Here is a 23,819-nt window from a genome sequence, read left to right on the forward strand (position 1 = left end):
GCATGAGGGTGCTGCACTGTGGGGTTACGAAGAGGGCTGGACATGGGGGTTGGGAAGCCAGAGTGTATGTAGGGACTCGCATGTTGTAGGAGGGCTCCAGAAAGCCTTCGGGAGCCACGCTGGGGTGGATTGATTTATTAGTCTCTTGTAGGGCACCCACCATAGTAGCTGGGCCTGTTGTGCCTACATTGAGACACAAACAGTTCCCACCTGTGACCCCCCTGGGCTCCACAGTTCTCAGTGGGGGATGTGGGCAGCAGGGAGGACGCTCCAGGCAGGCGTGCGTTTTAGTAGGCCTGGTTCAGGTCAAATAATGCGGCCTGGGGAGGTTCTGCTCATCACCCTGGGCTTTTTGTTTGCACCACTCATTGTGTAGGCTCGGCTGGGACCCACAGCAGAGCTGCCTTAGTACTTCTGACCTGATTTAAACGAGGCTGCATGTTGGGAATCTCTCCAGAAACTGTGCTCTCCTTGGGCTCCAATGCAGTACACATCTGGCCAGCTGCCGGGGGGTGAGGTTCCCAGCTCTCTGTGTAGGGAGTGTGTCAGGCAGCCCTGAACCTGGTTGCTATCTGTGTGCTGGGTCCTCCTCGGGAAAGGAGAACGGGATCCCGGCCGATGTTGTGCGAAAGTGACTGGGCTTGTCCTCCTGTTTTGTGGCAAACCAATTAGTCGACATGGACTTGCTAATGGGTTACAGACTCTGGCGGCTGGAGGGTTGACTCACTAGAGAAGCTTGTCAGGCACAGGCTGTGGCCAGGGCGCGGGTTGATTCCTTCTTCTAGCTCTTGTTGCTGTATCCCGGAGTCCCCCTTCCAGTGCAGGCCTTCTAAGGAGATGTTGGCTTCCCTCGTGCTAACAGCTAGGGGCCGGGGTGGGAGAAGATGAGTAATGTGGCTTTGTGGCCTGCACTCCCTAAACTTCGCTGCCTTCTCTCATGCACACACACTGGGGATTCTTGCTCTGCACCGGGACACAGGCCCAATGCTGATGCGGAGCAGCCTGAATGAAAGAGCGAGTGAGTCTTTCTCCCCTGGGAGTGCTGAGGGGGCGGGAGAGACATGGTGAGGGCAGAAGTGGAACTCGGGGTGGGTGGGGAGATCTCACTGCGATCTGGAAGGCGGTTGGGACGAATGGAAAGTGTTAGATCATTGCCTGGAGGACTCTGGAATGCACTTAAACCCAGTCCCCAAACTCTGCCACCCTCTGACTGTATCCCGGCCGGCTTGGCGCATGGCCAGCGCTGTATTCGGTAGGTGATAGTGCATTTCCGTTTGTAAACGCACACCCTGCCTGCAGGTGCTAAAAATAACACCAAGGAGCGCAGCCTGCCCCAGTGCAGTGTCTGCCAGTCAGGGGGACCAGCCATGGCACAGAGTGGAGCAGGACCCGCTCTGTGTGGGTCAGGAGGGTCAGCTCAGGGGCTGGAGACACTGGGTTGGGTGTGGGGTCTGATGCCAAGGGGTTTGGGGAAGGCTGTCCCAGTGACTGGTGTGTGGGTGGGATCTAGGCTAGTACCGTGTATATATGTGTGTGTGTGTGTGTGTGTGTGTTGGGGGAGGGTGTCCCTGCCTGATACCATGGCTTGGCTGGATGGGGGACTCGGCCAGGTGCTGTGGGGTTGTGTGCAGAGGGGAGATGTGGGAGTGGGGGAGACTTGGCTTGGTGCCCCTGCTCAGTGTCCTGTGCTAAGTGTGTGCATTTGCCATGACCGCAGCCCATTAGCAATGCTCTGCAGGGTGGGGTCTCTCGGGCCTGACCCACCCTGGCTCTCCCACAGTTGGTATCCGGGAGCACGGAACCATCTCTGGGGCTGACAACATGAGACGCCTTATCCTGGCTTATGGAGCTGCTGGCCCAGGAGCAGAGCTGACGTGCTGGCCCAGTAGATTCCTTGACCCCCCTCCCCCCGAGACGTTAGTTTGCCCTGAAGCCGTCCCCTCACGTCTGAGCTGGGGGTAAGTGAAAGGGGTCGCCCAGGGCCCTAGGTACGTGACTATCAGTTTGCGCAGGCTGTGATTCAGGGCAGGCTACTGCTCTGGGAGTGGAGCTGTATTTCCAGGAGGCGTGTGTTTGGAGCAGGCAGGGCGCGTGACCCCATCTGGGCATCACTCTCACTGCTGCAGGGTGTGATGGGTTAACAACCTGGATTGATTGTATGCTGGCACATCAGGCTGACTTTACTATGTTTCCCTTTCATGGGCCAAAGGACCCAGCAAGAATTCTGGCTGCCTTCCAGCTGATAGAGCGTGGTTAATGGCAGGCACTGTCCTAACTAGCCCAGCCTGCCACGTATGGGGCATGGATGACCTGTATGGAGAGCCAGCCCTCAGGCAGTGAAATACCGGGGGCCCAGACAGAGTCCCTGAGTACTGCAGGGTGGGCTGGGAGCACAGGAGCTCTGAGGTGTGTCTGGATTTGGTTCGCTTGCCCTCCCCAGCCTGGCTTGCATCAGGTTCCCTGCCTTTGCAGGTGATGCCGGAGTTTGGTGTGTGTGACCTGGGCTGGGTCTGGGGTTCGGTGTGTCAGACCTCAGGGAGGGGCTGGCATGCAATCCCCATTGCCGTCTATTTTATATCCAGAAAGCGGCTTCCAAATATTGTCCTGTAACAGCGCCCTCTGTGTGGCTGAGTGCTGGTTCTCCTGCAAAGGGGCTGGGCCGTGCAAAGGGCTCCTTGCTGGCCCGCAGAGGGCGGCTCTGTGCTCCCCTCAAAGGTTCCAGGGCTCTGAGTTTGCAGGCTTAGCGTGCGAGGGACCTGGGAAGCACTGAGACCTGTCACTTGGGAAGAGGGGCGTGTGTGTGTTCACACTGCATAGGCTCTAAGGCCAGAAGGGAGCGTTGGGATCATCCAGGCTTCCTTCCTGGAGCACACGGCCAAAGAGTTTCACCCAGTGATTCCTGCCCAGCAGCCAGAGCATGTCTCTGAGAAAGGTGCCTCTGCTTGCTCCTACCCAGAGAGGTGAGCAGCAGTAGAGTGCGGGGAGAAATGCCAGAGTTAAAGCAAGGGGGTTATTGGCTTACATCCATTCACTAATGCTTATGTAAATATTTCGAGGGAACTGGAATGAACAGTGCAGGGGGATGGGGAGGCTGCTTTTAACCTTTGGCAAGGCAGCAGCAAGCTCCATTCTGCTTCGTGATGGCCCAGTGGACCTCGTCCAAGCATTTCCTAGTGCTTCACAGGTGTAACCGAGCCGCCTGGCCCCTCTGTGCAGGAGGAGGGAGAGAGACATCATTGCTCACCGGGGAAATGCAGCCTTCTCTAGTGTGAGACTGAAGCTGGGGGGACTCCCTCAAGGGGCTCCCTAGCAGCTTTCCAGGACCCCTGGGGCTGCAAGTAAGTGCTGGGTATGGTCCCCCATCCCTTGCACTTGGCTGAGTCGGGTACTTGCTCCCCTGCACTGCCCCTCCTCCATAGCTGGTCAGGGGGATGGTGTCTCACTCTTACACAAACCTTCCAATCCCCTCTCAGCAACTCGCTTCCAGGCCTTTGTATTGGAATCCAGCAGAGGGACTGACCCTCCACTCGCTTCCAAGGTGAGAGGGTGGCCAGGTGGCCAACTCACTGGGCTGGGGCTTGGGAGAACTCAGCTCAAGCCCTCCCGCTGCCACAGACTCACCGCTTGACCTTGGGCAAGTCACTTAATGTCTCTGTGCCTCATTCCCATCTGAAATAAGGGGTAGTAATAACCCCCTGCCCAGCCTGCCTCTGCCCTGTCTGTTTCGGTTGTGAGCTCTTTGGGCCAGGGTCTCTCTCTGACTGTCTGTGCAGGGCCCAGCACAACAGGGCCCTGATCTCCAGGGCTACTTTGGTGTGACCCTTGCTGGCCCTACTGATCAGAAGCTCTTGAACTGAGTCTTGTTCTGGTCCAAGGTCGTGGCCGTAGCACCTAGAGAGAGAATGGTGGGGCCTGCAGCTGTGCTGGGGGGAGAGAGGCCAGCGGGAGCTGGGCAAAGGCCCCAGGATCTGCCTGAAGGGAGCCGTTGGAAGGTGGTTCGTGAAGAAGGAGGTGGAAAGAGTTGGCACTGCAGTGAAGAGGTTTTGCTGAGGGAGCTGGACCATGAAGGGCACAGAGCATATGGCTTGTGAGGTTGACTTTTGGGATGTGGATGGAGGGGGTGGGGAGGGTGCTGTCTGGGGTACGGAGTGGCGTTCCCGGCGAGGCGCTGTCATTCGCGGGTGGACCTGTTGGAAAGAGGGGTGGTCGGTGCAGCAGTGAACGGACAGTGCATCGCCGCAGCACAGCAGGGATGAAGCTGGACTGTGCAGCTGGAGAGGGGAGGAGTTCATGGCACAGCGTGGCGTTGACCGATTTCTCTGATTGCGATGGTAATTTTCAGTTTTATTCTCCTAAACGAGCATTTCATGTTACTTCATATTATTTATGTTCTTGCTAAATTTGTGGGGTTTTTCTTTATAAAGTTTAAAAATGGAAGCGTCTCCATTATCTTGGTTTGCCGCTGCCTCTTCTTGCAGCAGGCACAGCTGACTGTCACTGCCTGGGTCACTGCCCCGCTCAATCAGAACGTCCTGTTGGTAAGAGGAGAGGATAAGACTGTCCCCTCTGTCTGGCGGTCTGAACCCAGCCTGGAGCGGCAGTGGCTGAAATGTGGCGTATGGGGTGTTTTTGTTTTTAACTAACTGCTGAGCCGCTCAGTGGATCCCTGGTGAAATGTGGCAGAGTGTCACTCCGTTCGCTAGTAGCGCTAAGTGGGGCCCTCAGTCTAAAGCCGTGTCTTCCCTGCTTAAAATAAAAAACAAGTGTCTTTGACATCTGGGTAGCTAACTAGTGCACGCAGTATCCCGAGGTCCGAACACAGGGACGACAAACTAGGTGAGGCCAATCCCAGGTGGGGATAGTGCTGACCTCGCCTTGTTTTACTATCTCCGGTAAAAACACTCTTGTTTAGCAGTGACGACAAGGCCTTGGAGGTGGCTGAGGGCTGAACGGGCCAGAGGGGAAGGTCAGCCTGGCACCTTTCAACAACCACGCAGAATTCAAACTCAAATAAAAGTGAAGGGAAAGAGGAAGAAACAGTGACAGCTTGGCAAAGCCTGGCACTGGCCGCCCTTCCCATTTAAAATCAATGTAAAACACATGGAAGAATGTAATTTTATTAGAATGCCAGACGTCTACATTCTTATCGTGGCTTAGTGCTGATGACCGAAATGAAGTACGACTAGCACTTAATAAGATTGTTATCGAGCTTGATTAAAACACAGGGGAGGAACAGGCTGGGGGTTTCAATTCCTGTGCGGAGTGGAAGAGGGAGAAATCTCTCCAAGAACCAGCAAATGCAAAGCTCTTTGCTGTCTCGAATTAAAGAAAAGCCACCTCTGCGCCCAGGGGGTAGATAACCAGAGCTGAAAGCCACAGGCCAGAATTCACAGCCATGGTGCTTCTTGTTAATATTGCCCTGTGTGATAGGAGCTAGTCTTGACTTGCTGAATGAGTGGTCTGGAATAAATAAAACGGGGACTCGCTCCATAACAGCAACTTGGAGCTAAAGAACCTATTAACCAACGACGACTCCACTCCCAGCCTCTGTGTTGGGCGCCCACCTCTGGACATCAAACTAGCTATTGGCCAACTCTGCCGTTGGCTTGGGGCTGTTCCCGTCCTGTTGGCTAAAGCCAGTAGAGTAGAGAGACCAGTTAGGGGTCTCAAGTCAAAGCTCTTTCCCATCATTAATGAATTTCAGACACAAATGCTTTAGGGATCGTTTTCCTCTCCTGGTTATTGCCCGAATCGGAAACCTCTTGTCTGAGCAATCCCTCAGCTTTAGGCCTGGTCTGCACTTAAAAATGAGATGGGCCTAGCTATGTCGCTTGGGGCTGTGAAGTAATGTGCGCCAGGTGTGATGTAGTTAAGCCAACCTAACTCCCAGTGTAGCACAGCAAGGTCCATGGAAGAATTCTTCTATCCACCTCGCAACTGCCTCTTGGAGAGGTGGGTTAACTACACAGATGGGAACCCTCCTCCTGTGGATGGAGGAAGTGTCGATGCTACAGCCGAGTCGTTCTAGTGTCGTCCTACCCTGGGACTAAAATTCTGAATCTCTGTACAAGGCTGAGAGAGTGGTTCAATATCGGCAACCGTGACCGTTAAAAAACCATGGTTCCGGGCCCCAATATTACGAGATTTTAATAAATGTGGTGGGGGGTTCTTAGTTCTCTCCTGCCAGGTCTCCCTTCTGCAGGCACGCCCTGGTCGCGGCTCAGATTTGGAGTTCTGGGCTGTCTGTGTTTCCCCCTTGCAGGGTGTGATTCGCTCTGCCTCCCTGTCCAAGGCTGCCGGGAGCCTGGGCCTGGGACCAGCGATCCCATTCGTACCCACAGTGTCCCATCGCCCTGGGAAATTCAGTCCATGGAGAGTCTCTGCTGAGGAGCAGCAGCGGAGCTGGGCTTCCACATGACTCCAGGCGAGTTGGGGTCTCCACTGAGCACCTCTGTCCAGAGCTGCTGGGTAAAGCTAAGTGCAGTAAAGAAACAGACTCGTGGGCCGATAGGTATTGGAGCCAAAGTGGGGGCCTAGGAGGCTGGTTCCCCCATCTCCAGCCTCTGTGGCCACATGATGGTGAAGGGACTAGAGGCTGCACCCCCCCCCCAATCCTTGCTGTGCAGATTTCCTGCACTCTAAGACCATGAGGGACTGTTAGTTTTGCTTTTCATCTCTCTCAGCAAGTGGGGAGCCACTGCCTCCTGCCAGGGCTGCCCCTCGGCTGCAGAAGGAGGGAACTGGGGGGTGTGTGTGAAGGAGGAAATGGAAGCTCTGGTGAGTAACTTGCAGGGGCCTGGAGCTGGGACGCCTACCCCCCCCCCTCCCCCCAGTCTGGCACGTTAAGCTAGTAGTGGATTATTCATGCCGAGTGGGAGGCTGTACGCAGAGCTAGCGCTACCAGGCTGTGCAGGGGGAGAAGGGTGGAGCTGAGGCGGAGGGGAGCTGCGGAGACCTTGCCTATGGAGTGGAAGGATCCTGGTGGGCTAAGTGATAGACGTGAGCAAGTGGCAACAGGCTGGCTGCTCTGGGAAGGAGAACTTCCCTCCCACAGGTTGCATCCACACCTCCCTGCCAGAGAGCCCTCCGGGGAGGAGAGTGTCTCCATGGGCTATTGGCTCCTTGGTGTCTCTGCTGAGCCTGCAGCGATGGGGATCACCACGACAGGCTTGTCTGCGAGGATGGGGTGCCCGTTGCTTTAGGAACTAGGCTGAGATCCTGCAGGACATGACACAGTGTTGTGCATCCCCAGGCGTCCGAGTTGGGGAGCTCTGTGCCAGCGCATGAGCCGTCCCCATGCCATGTGCTAAACGAGAAATCAGGAGAGCTGCCCTGGGGACACGCCTTGTGATGGGCTGCCGTTGTATGGGGCAGCAGGAGCCAGCTCCTGTTCATAAGGGGGGCAGAGAAGGGCCATGGCCCTTGGGCCTCTTTCTCTAACACCTCTCCCGGCGTGAGAGTCTCCCGCGGAACAGAGACTCAGGGCCACCTTCTCAAGCTGCAAGGCTGAAGTGTGCATTTGCACACATGCACTCTGTGGGGGCAGTTACCCACGTCCCCTAGAGCTTGGGACCCCAGGTTTGGCCAGGGCTTCAGAAAAGGAGGCTGAGGTCCCAGTCCTTCAGGGACGTGGGTAACTGCCCCCACAGAGTACAGGGAAACTGAGGTGGGCGTCCGTGCTGCCTGAGCAGTGCCCGCCGGCTCTTGGTTCTGCTTGGCACCCCCTCGGCCACTTGCGTTTGTGCGGGGGGCACAGTGTGAATATGGGTGGGGGCTGAGCTTGTGAGGGAACAAACCCTGTATAGGACTTTGAGCCCTGCTCAGCCATTCCAAGCAGAAATTCCAGCAAGTGGGGGGCTGCCTGTGGTGTTTAGAGCCAGCTCAGCTAATGGCACAGGCTTTATCGCTGCGAACCCAAACATCTGCAGGGTGATGTGGAACAGGCAGAGTCCTCGTGGGGAGCTGGGTGCGGGGCAGGTGGGGAGCGTGGCCTCTGGCAGGACAAGGATCCATCGCTCTTCTTAGCGAGGGCAGAACAAGGCGTCAGAGGCTGCCCTGGCAGCAGGGAAGTTCAGGTTTGGGGATGGGGCAGGTCTTTGGCTCTAGGAGCTGCTCCGTGACAGATGGGACAAGCTGCTGGATAGGAGCTGGAACAGCATTTGTCCCACTCTTCTGTATGACACAGTGTGGGGGTTACTGGTCTCGTGAGCCAGTGAGGGGAAAGGGGCTTCAGTCCTCCGCGGTGCCAGCAATCTGCTTCCCTGGCTTATGTTACATGGCATTTGCCAGCAGCCTCCAGGAGTCCCAGGCCCCTTCTAGCAGCGAGCATCTTTCAGAGTCTCATTCCCTTTGAGAGTAGCCTCCGCCTCCTAGGCAAACAGCAGCCATGGAGCTATGCAACCTGGCCTGCATCTGCCCTGGTCTGTAATGCAGTGGAGCAACCTACAAGTCCCAGCTTGCACTGCTTCAGCTGGGGAGTGGCATTGAAGACTGTGACTTTTGCGTTGGTCTCCTTTGTGCTAATTAAGGGTGGTCCTCGGGCTGCCAACATGACCTCGTGGCTGGACAAAATTTGATTCCACTGGCCCAGGAACTGGGAACAAAACAGCCAGTGCTTTGATGTATTGACCTGTAACTTCTTAACTCCAAGGGGGTTAGGAGTAAGGGGGAGAATTTGGGGTTGGTGCCTTCTCCGCCGGTACAATTGAGAAGGGCACTGCCTTGTCCCTCCTTTGATTCCTGCAACTCAGCTCAGAGTTCTTGTTTAGCTCATAGGCTCTTCTTAAGAGCCACGCCCAGGTTGTGCTCGAGGGTCGTGCTCTGTTGTCATGTACCTGCTCTTCTTAAGTCTCCTTGCCATCTATGTTACTTCACCTGGCCTGGCCTGGTCATGGGAATAGTGTCTTTGTTCTTTGGACACGCGGTCATATAGTAAACAATGTGCTCTGTCTGTGTTGTCTGTCTGGTTTCCTCTGGACAGCGATTCCCATTTTCTTAAGCAGCTGCTGACACGCCACCAAAAAGCTCTTTGGGAGCAGAATCCTGCTGATGTAACACATCTTGGTGCGCACACACAACACCTGCATTTCTAGTGACGTACAATAACCTGAAACTAGCAGCAAATTTCTTCTGCTTCTCTTACAATGTGTCTGTACAGCCCCTAACACAATGGGGCCCCGATCGCAGCTGGGGCTGTTGGTCGCGACCACAATAGTAATGAAGAAGAGAATGCCTTGTCTTGTTTGGAGGGGAACCCTGGCTCTTTCCTGCTGAGTTTGTATTTCTGAGGCAGCCTGGCTAGAGAATTATTAGCTCACAGAAGTCTATAAAAGAAGATAAATAAATAAATCCACACGGGAAAGTAGGCAGTCAGCCCAGGTCATCCAAGGCCTCGTCACTTTAATAATCCATATTAAACAGCTTCTTCAGTGGCGTTGTGCCATCCGGGGAGGGGCTGGGCAGGAAAATCCCTCCTTTGGTTTCAGGTGGGTATGCTGCAGTCCTTCCCTCCTTCCCTGGAGCATCAGTGGAACTGGGACATTGTGGGGAGGGTGTAGCCTTGCTGTTAGCGGGCACTGGAGGAGCGGCCTGGGCCTCGTGCTCCCAGGTAAGGAGTAGGCATGTCTCCCCTTGGCTCCAGGGGGAGTTCTGGGTGCTTTGGAAAACCCCTGCTGGTAAGGTGGGGCCTGGCAGTCTCTGGGCTGCACCTCTGGGTCTGTCCCCACCTGGCTGCACAGCGTTACACACACCTGTGTGGCCCCCAGGCTCCCTGCCTTGGCTGAGCAGAGTTCAGACACCTGGGCTGCTGGGGAAATCCGTTGTGGCCTCAGGCGCTCCGGAGGCCAGTGGTTAGTGCTCTATGGGGAGCAGGAAGCCAGTTGCTGGGTCACATGGACTGCGTGATCAAGGGATTCTGCATTAAGGAGCACTAATTGCCATGCAACCACTTGACAGCAAATCAGCTGCTCTTTGCCCTGGCAACCGTCATGTACACAGCAACATTGGAGCAGTGGCATTTGCAGGCCCTTGGAATTCCACCATGGGTCCCGTCAGGCCCCAGAAGGCTCGTGGCGCCCGTGTCCGTGACAGACAGGGCTGGGGTCCCAGTGCTGGCTGACGGGGTCCCCCGGCCCTGGGAAGCTCTCAGCAGCTGGCTGAGACCTTGCCTGAAAGCAGCAGGCTAGCCTAGCATAGCGTGTCTTCTCCTTAGCCAGATGTCCGAAGGGCAGCAGAGAGGGGCAGAGGGAGCAGGAGTCCCCTGGCCCCAAGGCGGTTTCTAAGAACCCTGCAGGGATAAAGCAAAAGGCAACTTCTCTCTTCCTTGGGTCTCTGGCCTGGACAGCGGAGTCCTCCTCTGTCTGAATTTTAGCAGCAGCCTAATAACTGGCAGTGCTGGCAAAGGCTAGTGCAGGGCCATTGCTAACAGTGTCCTGTGCCCTTACAGCACATCTCCCTTCCCCCCCCACCCCCCCGCCAGGCTTTGCACAGCATGGTTGCAATTCAAAGAGCTGATGGCTGGGTGTAGGATCCAGCTCCTTGGACTGCAGTGGGGCAGCTGCCTGTACCAGCTGGGGACAGAGCATGTGAGTGCTCTTGCAAAAAGCCCCCGTGCTTGTCGCGCTCTCTCCATGTGCAGGACTTACTAGGCCTTCCCTCAGGGAGGCTGGTACCAACAGCAAGTCCCAGCAGGAAGCTCTCCTTTGCCGAAGGAGGCGGCTGGCCAAGCTGGTGCCAGGTCTGTGCTGGTGAGGATCATGGGAGCTGATCTGGATCTGGTCTGCTAGTGGCTCCCTTGGGGCTGTCACCAGAAGGGTGCAAGTGGCATTAGCACTGAGTGATGCTGTCCCTTTAAGCAGGACTGAGGGGGAGATGCAGCATCCTGCTGCTGCAAGTGAGACCTGTGCCCAGGGTGGCTGGCCCCCGGCAGCATGAACTGAGGTGTGAAGTCTCTGCCCTGGCACTAGGCTCCCTGGGCCAAAATGCTCTGCCTGGAATCCACCGGGCAGCTGGTCTGGCTGTGTGTCTGCTGCAGCAGGGAGGAGACCCGCCCTGCAAGACACCGCTCCTTGGAGCACGCTGATCTGGCGCACTCAGAAGGGCTCCTCGGGGAAGCCCTTGATCAAGCCAACAAGGATGTTACTGATCTGAAAGCGGCTTCTCCTGCTCATGGGAGAGTTCCGGCCCAGCTAGTCACAGTTGTCCTTGGAATGCAGCTGCCAGGGAATCTGTCTCCAGCTGACACCCCCACCCCCAGTGCTAAACACTCAACAGAAGCCACCTGCAGGCTCCTCGCCCCTTCCAAATTAGAGACCATCCTCCTGGCAGCCAGCACCTGACTGCCGATCCCAGAAGCAGAGTGTGAGTGAGCGTCACCAGACAGCAAGCGGGGCCTTGTCCCTCCTCTCCATCCCTAACCCTCGGTGCCCAAGATGGGACCAGGACTCTTGCAAAGCATCCGTGTCCTGCATGCTGCTCGACACCTGTTGCAGAGCATGGCGCGGTGCCCTGGCGTGGGGTCAGCTCCATGGGAGCAGCTGGGTTCGCTTTTCCGGAGGCTGTAGAAAGAGGCTTTAGAAATAATGGGCCGGATGACTGCCCAGGAAAGGCTAGGGGTATTTGTTGTTTTTGGTTTGGTTGGTTCAGCAAAGCTACTTTGTTCCTGTCCCTATTTGGTGGAACAGCAAAGTCCTGCTCCAGTGTCACCCTCTGGCACTCTGAGCTATCCCTCTTGCCCTGGTTTGCTGCCTGGCTGTCTCTTGGTTTACCTCGGATAATAACCAAGCTGCTGTGTGTATCCGCAAGAGGAATAATGTCCTGATATGCTGCATTAAAAGCTGAGTGGGATAAAACTGCCCCTAGCAGCCGCCCTGGACTTCCTATCACAGATGGCTTTGCTCCTTTTGATTTCCCTCTTTGGTGGAAAACAGATGAGTTCCCTCAATATCCCAGGGCTCAAGGATGAACTCTTCAGTACACCACAAATGCTAACTGGGAAGCTGTGGAGTCCACTGTTTTCCTCAGCTCCTGAAACCACATTGGAGCAGAGAGATAGGGACTCTTTCCAGACGGTGTGTCTACCAGGTACAGCCCCGTTGGCTGGGAACAGAGAGAGGCGAATTAGTGTAGCAGCAGAAGCTGGTGTAATTCCTGCATCATATTTACTGCTGGGTCTGGGACTGCTCTGCTGCCCAGTTCCAGCTCTCTGACATTTGGCCTATTCATGCATGAGGAAGTGAATTGATTACGGCAGGAAGTTCTGCTGGACCAAATCCCTAGAGGACTTGGTGAAACATGGTCCCTCTGGGGCCTTTGGCCAGGAGTCTGCAGACGAGACCCCGGGATTCTGTCAAGCAGCATTGTAGCGGGGTCTTGGCTTCCTGTTCGCTCAGCTTGACGTAACTGGACCTTTAGATGGCAGCTGGTCAACGGTGGAGATTGTTATTGGCTGACACCCAGCCCTAAGCAGCCGGAATGAATGCTGATGTCAGATCCCCACTGGGATTACTTCATAAGTGAAGGGCATGTGTGCGTGCCTATGGAAAGAAAGAGTCCATAGAAACCCTGCAGTGATCCTGAAGGCTCCCCAAAGCTCATTCCCTTTCCCCGCTTCTTGGAGTTTGCCTTGGTTCCCGGCTTTTGTCGGTTGTAACCACGAATTGGCTTGTGAGCAGAGTGGGGGTGGGGAATCTTTTTTGCAAAATTTCTGGAAAACTTGCAGGGTTTTTTTTGGGTTGAAAATTTTCCATGTTTCCCCACCCAGCTCTGTTCCTGGGGCAGGTGGTGTGTGTGTGTGTGTGTGTGTGTGTGTGTGGCTGGGAGCTGTCCTCTCCCAGCTGTGCAGGGCCCAGGTGTGAAGTGAGGGTGGCGAGATGGGTTCTTGGCCTAGTCCTTCCTGTTGATGTCACAGCTGGCATTGACCCGCCCCTGGTTTGCAGACTCAGTGCCAAGGCCAAGGACTGACTGGGCCATGGTGTTTGAGCCCCCTTGGGGCTTTTGAGGGCAGGATGAGGCCTGCTGGCGGGGCAGGGCCATGCCATACCTGTACAAAGGACACCCTGTCCCAAAGGCCACATGGCATCTGGCGCTCTAGGCATTGGATGTGCCAGCCCTGTGCAGGGCAGAGTGGGAGAGCAAGCCCTTTCTGGGTAGTGGTATGCAATGCCATTCGGGTCGCCAGTCCCTGATGCTCTCAGGCTCCGAAGGCAAGTTCCACGGTACCTGCTCTGTGTCTGCAGCCAGTGGTTGGGCGATAGCATTGGAGTCTCGCAGGCACAGCTCTGCGGGTGGCTGCTCTGTCTGGGGCGGGCGTCTCACTCCTGCAAGGAGCACTGTGGGTTGGGAACTCCCAACAGCTGCTCCTCGCTCACTCTCCCTGGGGGCAGGGGTGAGGCTGGGCTTGGCTGCCCTCCTGAGAGGGGGCACCCAGCAGGCCCATTCTCATGGCTGTGCTGCTGGTGGGAGCAGAGGAGGATGCAGTATTATGGGCGCAGTAGGAGCAAAGTGAGGTGGGGCCATGGTAGCTCCTTGCCTGCTGCTGCGAGGCTCTGCTCTCCAGCCTTTGTACATGTCGGAGAGCCAGGTGTGGAGTGAGCAGGATGCCCACGTGGGCTGTGGCTGCCCTGTGGCTGGGCAGCTACCCCAGGAAAGCACTGGAGCTGCTGGTAAGATGCCTGGCTGGGTTAAACCCGCCTGCTGCAGGTGTCTGCTCCGGCCAGCTCGTCTGTGCTGTTCTGCAGCCCTGGCCTCCCTTCCTCTTGGACCCAGCCTGGGTGTGTCGGGGTGGGAGGCCCAGGCCGGTGCCACAGGCTCTGGTTGAAGCAGCCTGGTGTGTGCAGCACCTGGCCCTGCTGCCATAGCTGTGGGAACCCCATGACAGGATGGGACTGGGCTGCTGCCCTTGGCACGCCGTCCAGCCACTCCATAACGAACAAATCCAAAACGCTGCTTCTCCCTGCCGAGGAGGGCCCCATGATGAACATGGGTGCACTCTGCCAGGGCATGGTGGGTGCTGCGTCGGGCTGGGAACATCTCTTAGGGATGTCTCTGCAGGGTTCTCCCCCACTTGGGGTGATCCCGCAGCGTTCCCTGCGGTGTCCCCCACACACACTCCCCCTCCCTTCTGTTATTTTAAATGCCAGGAATTCGCAACAACAGATGTTGCAGTGCCATTGCCTTGACGCTGTAGGAAGGGATCTCCCAGCACTTTACTCTCCCTGGATGGATCGTTTGTGCATGTCGCTCCCTGGCAGGTTGAGAGCTCTGCTCTGGATCTTGGAGACTTACTATTTATTTGCACCAGGGAGTCTCTGTCCTACTGTACTAGGGGCTGTACATTCGTAGAATGAAAAGACCACCCCTCCCCACTGAATATACTCCCAGGGTCTGGATACTCCTCTCCAGAGCCACTGCTTGACCTGCAGGACTTGGACAGAGAGGGGATGCCAGTGGGGTGAGGAATGCATTGCTTGTGGTGGGCAGGCAGCTGCCAGGGAGGCTGGGCAGGTTGTCTGTCCCCTGGGGAAGCGTGCCAGGCCATGAGCTCATTCCTTCAGAGTCAGGCCTGCATCCTCTGCACGCAGATGAGGGCAGATAGCAGCCAGCAAGTCCGGCCGGCAGGGAACAATAAACCAGCCCAAGAGATAAGGAAACCAGATGGTTATTAGCAAGCTAGCGCGGAGGATGGGGCATTGTTCTTGAAGGAAGCGCAAACCCCCTCTGGCTTCTAGCCTCAGCTCCTGTGGAGAAAACCCATGTTGCAGCCTGCCTGCCAGGTCGACGGCGGGGCTGCCCCTCTCCTGCCCGGACCTGCAGTCAGGGTACAGTTTGCACTGCGATATTAGTGCTGCTGGGAGGGGAAGAGCCAAACGTGCGTGTATTACCGTGCTGCCGCTAGCTGTGGGGGGATAGCAAGACACTGGCCTGGCCGGTGCATTCAGACACAGCAGAGCGGAGAGGGACAGCGCGTTCAGTCGCGGGAGGCCAGGCTGTGCAGGCTTGGCTCCTCTGCAACTTCAACCATGAGCGGCACCAGGGGGCTGCTGAGCGCTTGGAAACCGGGGCTCTTTCCTGCCGAATCCTGCAAGGTGCCGAGCCCCCGGGAAAGGTGCTGCGCTCCCCACGATGCTCAGCCGCTCCTGGGTGCACTCAGCACCGTGCATGAATGGACCCTGTCGGGGCTGGTGTCTTTTGGTCAGGCCAGCACAAGGCTGGGAGCCGGGAGTGCAACCGCTTGTGCGTTAACACACAGACGTGTGGCCCTTTCCCTTCCAGACATGGGGGTGTGTGTGACTCCTTGGGCTGAATCCTCCTCTGCCCCGCCTGTAGCACGGAGTGACAGTAGCTGCCTGCCTGGCTGGGGTGGGGAATAACCGGTTAACAGCTTGCAAAGCACCCTGAGGCCAGCCCATGCACAGGAGTGGGCGCGGCTCCTGTTGACTGGCATGGGGCCTGGGAGCTGCTCCTCGCAGGGCACCGTCAGGCTCTCCCCTGTGCTTGGGAGCAGGAAGCTCCTCTCCACGTTGAAGGCCTGCTACAAAGCCCCATAGAAGTCACGGGGAGTCTCTTTCCCTTTGGCTTTGGATCATCCCCGTTCTGCCGTGTCAAAAGGAGGCCGTGTGCTCCCTGATTCTGCGTCACCCCTGCCTTGCCCTGGGTGCCCAGGGTGAGCTGGGGCCTTTTGGAGTAAAGTTGATCCTGTTCTCCCAAATTCTGATGCTCCAGCAATGGCGGGGAGGGAAAACTGCAGATCTAATGGGGTGAAATGTCCTGTAGAAACTACTGAGAAGGGGCATCATCTGCACTGTCTCTCTTTCTCCCCCGATGTCTGAAGCTGGGTTCAGGGCCCAGTTCTGAGCCTCACCTTGGCCAAGTCCCTTCCCTCTCTGCACCTCAGTTTCCCCTGGGGAGGAGTATTCTACCCCACATCTCCAGGAGGGTTGTGAGGACTGGGTTAAGGGTGCGTTGAAGTCCTTGGCTGGCAGGTGAAGCATCACTGTCCTGATGCCACGAGTGCTGTTCCTCCTGCTTGAGCCCTCGGGGTCTATCCCTCCCTTTAGTGTCCAGGCTCTAATGACAACGGCTGTTGTCTCTGGATTAATTTCTCCTTCTCCTGCCCCCTTCTCTGTCCCTTGCAGGAGGTGGAGGGAAGCGGAAAGGGAGGAGTAAGAAATGGAAAGAGATCCTCAGATTCCCACACATCAGCCAGTGTGACGACCTTCGGAAAGGCCTGGGTAAGCGGCGAGCCCCAGCCCGGCTGCTCCCCGGAGCCGGCCAGTGAGACGAGCCTTGTGCAGGGGTGTGCGGGGATTGTGTTGCAAGAACTGGCAAAACCTGCTTGCCGCAGAGCCTGGGTGCCTGCTGCGAATAAGCAGGTACAAGCCGGCGGGGAAGGAGGGGAGCGTGGGGGAAGAGCAGGCTGGCACACTGAGCTGCGTTCAGCAGAGAGGCCGAGAGAGCCAGTGTGGCACGGTAATGGATACAGAGAGAGCAGTGGGAAATGCCAGGGGCCCATGGGGAGCTCCATGCTGCAGCTCTTGCGCTTGACAACAAAGCCTGTGATCGTTTCCTGCCAGTGCAGAGGAGAGATGCTTATCAGGAGCCCGAGGAGGGTGGGGCAGAGAGGCAGGAAGAGGATCAAGGCTGGGGCTGTTAACTGTTGCTGGAGAGAGGGTGTGCTCCATGCATACAGCTGGGGACACCTGCGAACAGCCAGGCACTACCCCCAGGCGCCCGCCCTTGCCCGGGTGGGGAGGGGCGCTGTGTGTGGCAGAAGTGCAGGTGGGAGGGAAGCAGCACCTCCCGCAGGGCAGGCCCGGCCCGGGGGGCTACGTGTCAGGAGATACAGCTGCAGTACTCCCTGACACTGCCTCACCCCCACCTTGTCCCAGACCCGACTCTCCACTCGGGCACCCTGGTGCACAAACGTCCCTGACCAGTGTCAGTGACTAACCTGGCCCTTCCCTGGCAGGGGTTGGGGCGCCCTCTGCCAGCGACACGCATGGGCTATGGGGGAGCTGCACTTGAGCATGGGGACTCAACCCCCTGGGTACAGCCAGCCTCAGCAGGGTGCCACCTCCCTAGAGCTCCCTTCCTGTGTCTGCAGCGGGGGTTAGGCCTTTCCCTCGGGTCTGCTGCTGGTCTCAGGGTCCCGCGGGGCTCGGGGTCTTGGGGAGCCATTAGCTGCACAGAGCTCATCCAGCCACCCGCAGCAGCAGCAGGCGGCCGGGCGTCGGCGTAACGGTGTACAGTGCCATATGCTAGGGCACTGTATCTGCCCAGAGAGACATGTCCCCTGCACCAAGGAGCTGGCACCCCCGGGGCACCGGAGAGACCTGAGCGGAGCAGCTCAGGAGGGGCTGGGGTGTGGCTCTTGCTGTGGAGGGGGAATGGTTGGTGCGAGAAGGGGCACATCCCGGGGGGGGGGGGGTGCTCCAGGACCAAGGCAACAGAAGCTTCATGGCCATGAAAAACATGTCACGGATCGTGAAATCTGATCTTTTGTTTGCTTTTATACAGATTTCATGGGTGAGACCAGTGTTTCTCACATTGGGGGTCCTGACCCAAAAGGGAGTTTCAGGGGGGTCACCAGGTTATTTTAGGGGGTTGTAGTATTGCCACCTTTACTTCTGCGCTGCCTTCAGAGTGGGGCTATTGAAGAGCGGTGGCTGTTGGCCAGGCACCATGCTCTGAAGGCAGCCTCCTGCCGCCAGCGGCAGCCCAGAAGTAAGGGTAGCAGTACTGTGACTCCCACCCCCCTTGCAATAGCCTTGTGACCTTTTTGGGTCAGGACCCCTACAATTACAACACCCTGAAATTTCAGATTTAAATAGCTGAAATGATGAAATTAACGATTTTTAAATTCCTATGACTGTGAAATTGACCAAAATGGACGGTGAATTTGGTAGGGCCCTAAGCAGGAGGGAGCAGGGCTGTGAGGGAGGGTGGGAGCGAGGGCCATATGCAGGGCCTCGGGAGGGACAATGAGCAGGGGGTGTTCAGGGCTGGGGATGACAGAGTCCCAAAGGCTCAATGCCCACAGCCAGGCTGCAGCTTTCTCGGGAGAGTCTGCCCGGCGCATGCCAAAGCTGCCCAGAGCCTGGCCCTCAGTGCTCCACTGGGAGCCGGAGGGTGGAGCACCGGAGGGTGCAGGAGAGGACGTGCAGGTTGGAGATGGGAAGCAGAAGCTTGTCCTGTGTTTGCTGCTGAAGGAATCATTCTCCCCTTCGGTTTTTTGCAAACATGCAATCCGCAGGTAATCCTGCGTGCCTGGTATCACCCCCGGCACGCCCCGCCACCATTGCACAGTCCCGCGTTCCTGGCATTGCCCCCTCCCCCCCGCACACGCTCCCCTGCCATTGCATGGCCCGGCATTGCCCCCCTGCCATTGTACGCCCCACCGCCATTGCACGGCCCCGTGTTTCTGGCATTGCCCCCTCCCCCCCGCACACGCTCCCCTGCCATCGCATGGCCCGGCATTGCCCCCCTGCCATCGCACTCCCCACCGCCATTGCACGGCCCCGTGTTTCTGGCATCGGCCCCGCCCCGTACACTCCCCTACTGTCGCATGGCCCTGTGTGTCCGGCATCGGTTCACCCTGCACACTCCTCTGTTGGCCCGTCACATGGCCCTGTGTGCCGGCATCGCCCCCTTACGCCCGACCACCATCGCACAGCCCTGTGTGTCTGGCATCACCCCACCCCACATGGCCCAGGGTTCAAACCTGCTGGTAGTTCAAGGGGGCAGCGGGGCGATAAGCCCTTGATGGAAGGGCTGTGCCTCTTTGTCTCTGGGAGGGCTGCCGGCTCTGAGTCAGCTCTGTTCTGGAGCCATTTGCTCCAGGGAATGCGCAGCCTTGCTGTGCCAGTGAATCTTCCTTTCCTGGCCTGCCCCCCAGTTGTAAGCCCAGCCCTGGGAACTGGGTGCTGGGGCGCCTGGGTTCTGTCTGCAGCACTGGAAGAGGAGCAGGGTCTAATGTTTAGAACGGGGGGGTGGGGAGTTTCTCTCACTCCATTAGCAACCTCTGGGTCCCCAGTGAAACCTTGTGGTCAGCAGTATCCAAGGCAGCCGATGGGATGTAATACAGTCAGGGCAGACCTGGTCCTCATCCCTGGCTGGGACAATCTGTGCACGGCACCAGTGCCCTTTCTGCCCCTAGCTCAGGTCTGAATGGTGTCTGGGCAGGACTCAGGAAGCCTGGCCCCAGCTCCTCTGGAACCTTCCCCCAACGCAGAAAGAGTGATTGGAGGAGGTAGATGGTGAGTGTCCACATTGGCCAGACCCTCCATTAATGGGGATCTGATGGGGGGGTGACATCAGCAGTGCCCGCTTGGTGCTTTCCTGGCTCCCCCAAAATCTGGTCTGAGCCCAAGAGGAGAAAACTAGCCCCGGCCCCCTCCAGCCTCTGGAGGGCACTTCACATCTTGCAGAGCTGTTGAACCCAGGGCAGATCTGCTGCTGACTCTGTGAGGGTGAGTGTAGGAACACTGTCCCCTGAGCACCCAGCGGAGTTTGGTGGAACCAGGGTTCTTGGGAAGCCAGTGCTGAGTGGGAGGGTGCTGGGGCAGGCGCTCTCAGAATCCAAGATAAGTGTGTCCTTCTCCCATGCTCCCTCAGAGATGTCAGTGACTCTTCCCCTAATGCATGCTTGGCTGTTCCTTCCACTGGGACTCGGGATGCAACACCAAGGAGCGGGGTGTGTTTATATGGCCTGGGAATGTGGTTAGGCAGAGGTCAGGGGGGCGGTTTCCAGCTCAGAGAAAGGAGAGGAGTGGAGGGAAAGACATTTGCAATGTTTGTCTTGCTAGAACTCACAACTTGCAGCTGCTGGGGGCTTTGGCCTGGAATTCGTTGTGTGCAGCTGGACCCAGCATGGAGCTGGGCCCCTGTCACGCTATGCAGGAGAGATGCATGAGAACCCTCTGCCCTGGGGAGTCTCTGGAGAGAGCTGCAGCAAGGCCTGGCCTAGCATACAGATGCACCTGAGCCTCTGGGAGGTCAGAGGCCATGATCATGGGCCACCGAGGTGTTTGGGGCAAAGGGGGTTGTGGAGGAGGCTGCCTGAGGGGGGCACACACTGTCTTGAGGAGATGGTCCCCTAGAAATCCCAGCCATGCTATGCAATGGACGCTCCAGTGACTTCAGCTAAGGCAACAGGTGTGGTTTGTGCAAACCAGCGTTTAACTCTTGCCCGTCTGTTCCTTTAACCAAGGCAGCGACATGCAGGTGCTCTGAACCCTGCTGGCTGGGGGAGCAGCTTCCTGTTTCAGGGGCTGCTTTCAGAGCCTTCGCAGCGGGAGGCTGCGCAGTGGCCAACAGACAAATATCGTTCATGAGCCAAGTCCGGTGACTCTGTGTGGGTGGATCCTCGGGTCTGGGAAGAGCCCCATGGACGTCCCTATGGCTCTGCCTCAGCGCAGGGGCTCACCTGCAGAGTTACCGGCTGGATTTGGGCTGAAATCACAGCTGTTCTGTGACCCACCGGCCAGCAGCAATGCTCCCCGTCTACCACTTCACCACCCAGTGTCCACCAGCTGGAACGGTGATCCAGGTGTGTGCAGGGAAGTGGCCAGTGGTACTTTAAAGCAGGGCAGTGGCTCTCATCCCATGGCCTGGTTGCACTGTTGCCTGATGAAGCAGCGCTCTAAAGAAGCGCTTCTCTGCAGAGCTGTGCGCCTCCTTCATCAGTGCTCCACAGAACCCAGTCATTTGGGAACAGAGCTGTGGAGGGTTATGGGCTGGGAGGGCTCATCAGGGCCGCCCAGAGGCGGGGACAAGTTGGGCAATTTGCCCTGGGCCCCACAGGGGCCCCTGCGAGCCACTCTGGGTTTTCGGAGGCACTTCAGCGGCGGGCACTTCACTCGCTCCGGGTCTTCAGCAGCGGGTCCTTCAGTGCAGCGGAAGACTCAGAGCGAGTGAAAGACCCATCGCTGAAGTGCTGCCGAAGCCTCGGCGCGCTACCCAGTGAGTACAAGCATGCAAGTGGAGGGGGTGGGAAGCCGCGATCGGCAGCACTTAGGCTGCTCTACCGTCACCGCTTCATTCTTCGGCAGCAATTTGGCGGCAGGCCCTTCCCTCCGAGAGGGACCTGCCGCTGAATTGCTGCCAAAGACCCAGCCCCATCCCAGGCCCCCTGAATCCTCTGGGTGGCCCTGGGGCTCGTCTGTCCGCGAGATGATCTCTGGGGCGCGGCACAAGGCAGTGTCTCCAGAATGGCCCGGTATGGATGCGGATGGTCGTGAGCCGTGCTTCTGTCCCATCTCCTCCTTGGTTTTCTTTTCCAGACAGGGACTACAGCAGCCTGTGTGACAAGCAGCCCATCGGCCGGCTGCTCTTCCGTCAGTTCTGCGAGAGGCGGCCAGAGCTGCAGCGCTGCATCCACTTCCTGGATGCTGTGGTAAGAGCCCCGCTAGTCACCAGCAGCCCAGGGACTCTGGTGCTCCTGGGGTCGGGTGCAGTTTGAAGCCAGAGCAACCTGCTGGTTTTGGGAGGATCATGGCAGGAGGGATGTCTGTCTTGTACGATTGCAGGTGGCAGGACCGGCTCCAGGCACCAGCGAAGGAAGCAGGTGCCTGGGGCAGCCAACAGAAAGGGGTGGCACTCTGTCCGTTATTGGGGTGACACATTCGGGTCTTCGGCGGCGGTTCCTTCACTCCCTGTCTTCCTCTTTGGCGGCAGCTCAATCGGTCTCTTTTTTCCCGTCGCCGCTTGGGGTAGCAAAAAAGCTGGAGCCGGCCCTGGCAGATGGGATGACACTGCAATATATGGAGTGTAGGGAGCCCCATGTTTGCTCTGTCAGGGGGTGAGAAGGGATGCAATAAATGGAAAGCAATGGGATTCCGAAGGGAAGGGGAAAGTGAATGTAGGGGTGTGTGGTACGGGCTGTGGGAATTCCCATGTAGCATTGGCTCTGCCAATAACTGATCTCTCTGAGAGCTGGAAGTCTCTCAGGAACATGTGCAGCGAGACAGAAAACCCACCCTGCACTGTGCCTATAGCTCCTGATCAGAACAGTCCTATGGAAACGTCCCGTACAGCTTCACGGGGACTGGAAATTGCTCTTAAAGCCTCATAGGATGTAAGATTGAATGAGGATCTTTTGAACCATCCTATTGAATTCTACAGCAGAGCTGTGGGGGGCCCAGTTGTGCAGGACTTTGGGACGACTCATGTGCTTCAATTAGATACCTATGGTTGAATGGGGCCATAGAGAATATCTCTGCCATTGAATTCTGTAGGAGGGTTCCAAGCTTCTCTTGCTGTTCAAATGGCTTTGTAAATACCAGCCTCCATAGAGGTGGTGATTTCCTATGGCATTCACTAGGATGTTTCCATGAGGGAGAAAAGGTCACTTGCCTTCCATCTATGTTCTTTCCCTGTTGTTGGCTTGTTAGGTGGTGGTGATGGACAGGTGCTTCTTAGACGCAGGAGAAAATGAAATTGCTAAAGTGCACCCTTAGCACCAGTGCTATGGGGGCAGTGCGTTTCACAGCCCTTTCTAAGGCAACCGTGCAAAAATTCCATCCAGATAACGTGTAACTTCAGTCAGGCCTCCTAGTGAAATCATATCTTGGCGTTCTCAAGGGCTTTTTGTTTTTCCCCTGGAAGGTTTCCTGGTTCTGGAAGCATGGTCTGTCCAGCAGGGCTTGGTTTCACTCTGGGTCACACCAGAAGATTTGGGCTTTTTTCATTAGCTAACTTGAAGTTCTGATCTGAAATCCATGTGCATCTGCTGTTAGACTCTTCTGATGCCAGGAGGCAATTTTAGATGCTGTTTAATAGAAAACGTAAGCCTCCTAGAATGATCTGTGTTTCCCATTACCAAATTGTTTATGTAACTGAGGGAGCTTTTGCCCTTCAGACTGAGAGGAGTTTGCTTAGTCCCATTTGGTTTGGGTCAGGGGAAAATCTCTCTCTGTGTCGAAGGAAGCAGCCAGTCCTGCCAGCAATTCAAGCTGATGTACGAAAACTTAAGCATTTTTCTTTTTTTGCATAGTCTTGATGCATCTGAGTGGCAGAAAGGCCGATCCAGTCATATGGGTGTTTAATGGGAAACACATGCCTGAAAAACAGTCCTGGGTTTGTGTGAGGCTCTTTGAGCTTATGGAAGATTTTAAAAAAATATATTTTTTTTTCTTGCCAACTAAGTCAATTAAATAAAACTCCCCCAACCAAAGTTGATCTGGTGGTTGCTGGTAAGTACAGGTATGTAACAAAGCCACAGGCTGCCTGTACCTACTGGGACTCTTCCATGTCTCCAGATACAAACCCTTTTGTCTCCAGCTCCTCCTCCCACCACTGTCCTTCCCTTTAATCCCCTCCTTCTCTCCTGCCTCTCTTGTGGGCTGAAAGAGCCATTTTCTCCTGACCAGCATCACATGTATGTGCACTGCCTTCCACACCTAGAGTCTGTCCTGGCCCCTCGTTCATTGCGATTCAAGGAGGTGATTTAGATTTTGTGACGTGAAGCATGTAACTTCTGATGTTTCAATGAAATTTCACATCCAAATTTCACCAGTAAAAATGGAGAGGAGAACATTTTTACTTAAGTCTTGGTGAAATTTGTCCCTGTTCTTGACCCAGCTGTGATTTCAGTCACTAAAGCTCCAGATTGTTTGAGTCTGGACTGCTTTAGAAGCAGTCTCTCCTCTTTCACACCACGAGCAGTCCCTGCATTCCAACGCCAGCGGCTGACCATGTTTAAGCATCACTGTGTTCCAGGGTGATGGCCACTTTATCAGACAATTCTCTTGCATGCCTGGAGAGGACAAATGTTCCTGCGCTAACACACTGGAGAACTAGGCCTCTTGGTTAAGACACGAGCC

At 56.5% G+C, this 23,819-nt stretch overlaps 2 protein-coding genes across 5 annotated transcripts in view; both read left to right on the plus strand.

Annotated features, from left to right (window-relative positions):
* Window positions 1–23,819, plus strand: part of LOC123362934 (G protein-coupled receptor kinase 5-like) — a 62,855-nt gene that overhangs the window by 21,963 nt on the left and 17,073 nt on the right. For 2 of the 4 annotated variants that reach the window (XM_045003506.1, XM_045003505.1), the window contains exons 3-4: window positions 16,134–16,229; window positions 21,279–21,391. In XM_045003506.1, the coding sequence (XP_044859441.1) occupies window positions 16,134–16,229; window positions 21,279–21,391 (209 nt within the window). Of the gene's footprint in view, window positions 1–949; window positions 1,019–1,216; window positions 1,253–16,133; window positions 16,230–21,278; window positions 21,392–23,819 lie in introns of those variants that run through there. The other 2 variants (XM_045003507.1, XM_045003504.1) reach the window with 2 other exon arrangements.
* Window positions 18,014–20,236, plus strand: LOC123362937. Its single transcript, XM_045003516.1, has one exon. It carries the CDS (start codon window positions 18,238–18,240, stop codon window positions 19,162–19,164), a length of 927 nt encoding a protein of 308 aa, XP_044859451.1. The 5' UTR covers window positions 18,014–18,237; the 3' UTR covers window positions 19,165–20,236.

The sequence above is a fragment of the Mauremys mutica genome, chromosome 2, assembly GCF_020497125.1.
Source record: "Mauremys mutica isolate MM-2020 ecotype Southern chromosome 2, ASM2049712v1, whole genome shotgun sequence".
Taxonomy (NCBI): Eukaryota; Metazoa; Chordata; order Testudines; family Geoemydidae; genus Mauremys; species Mauremys mutica.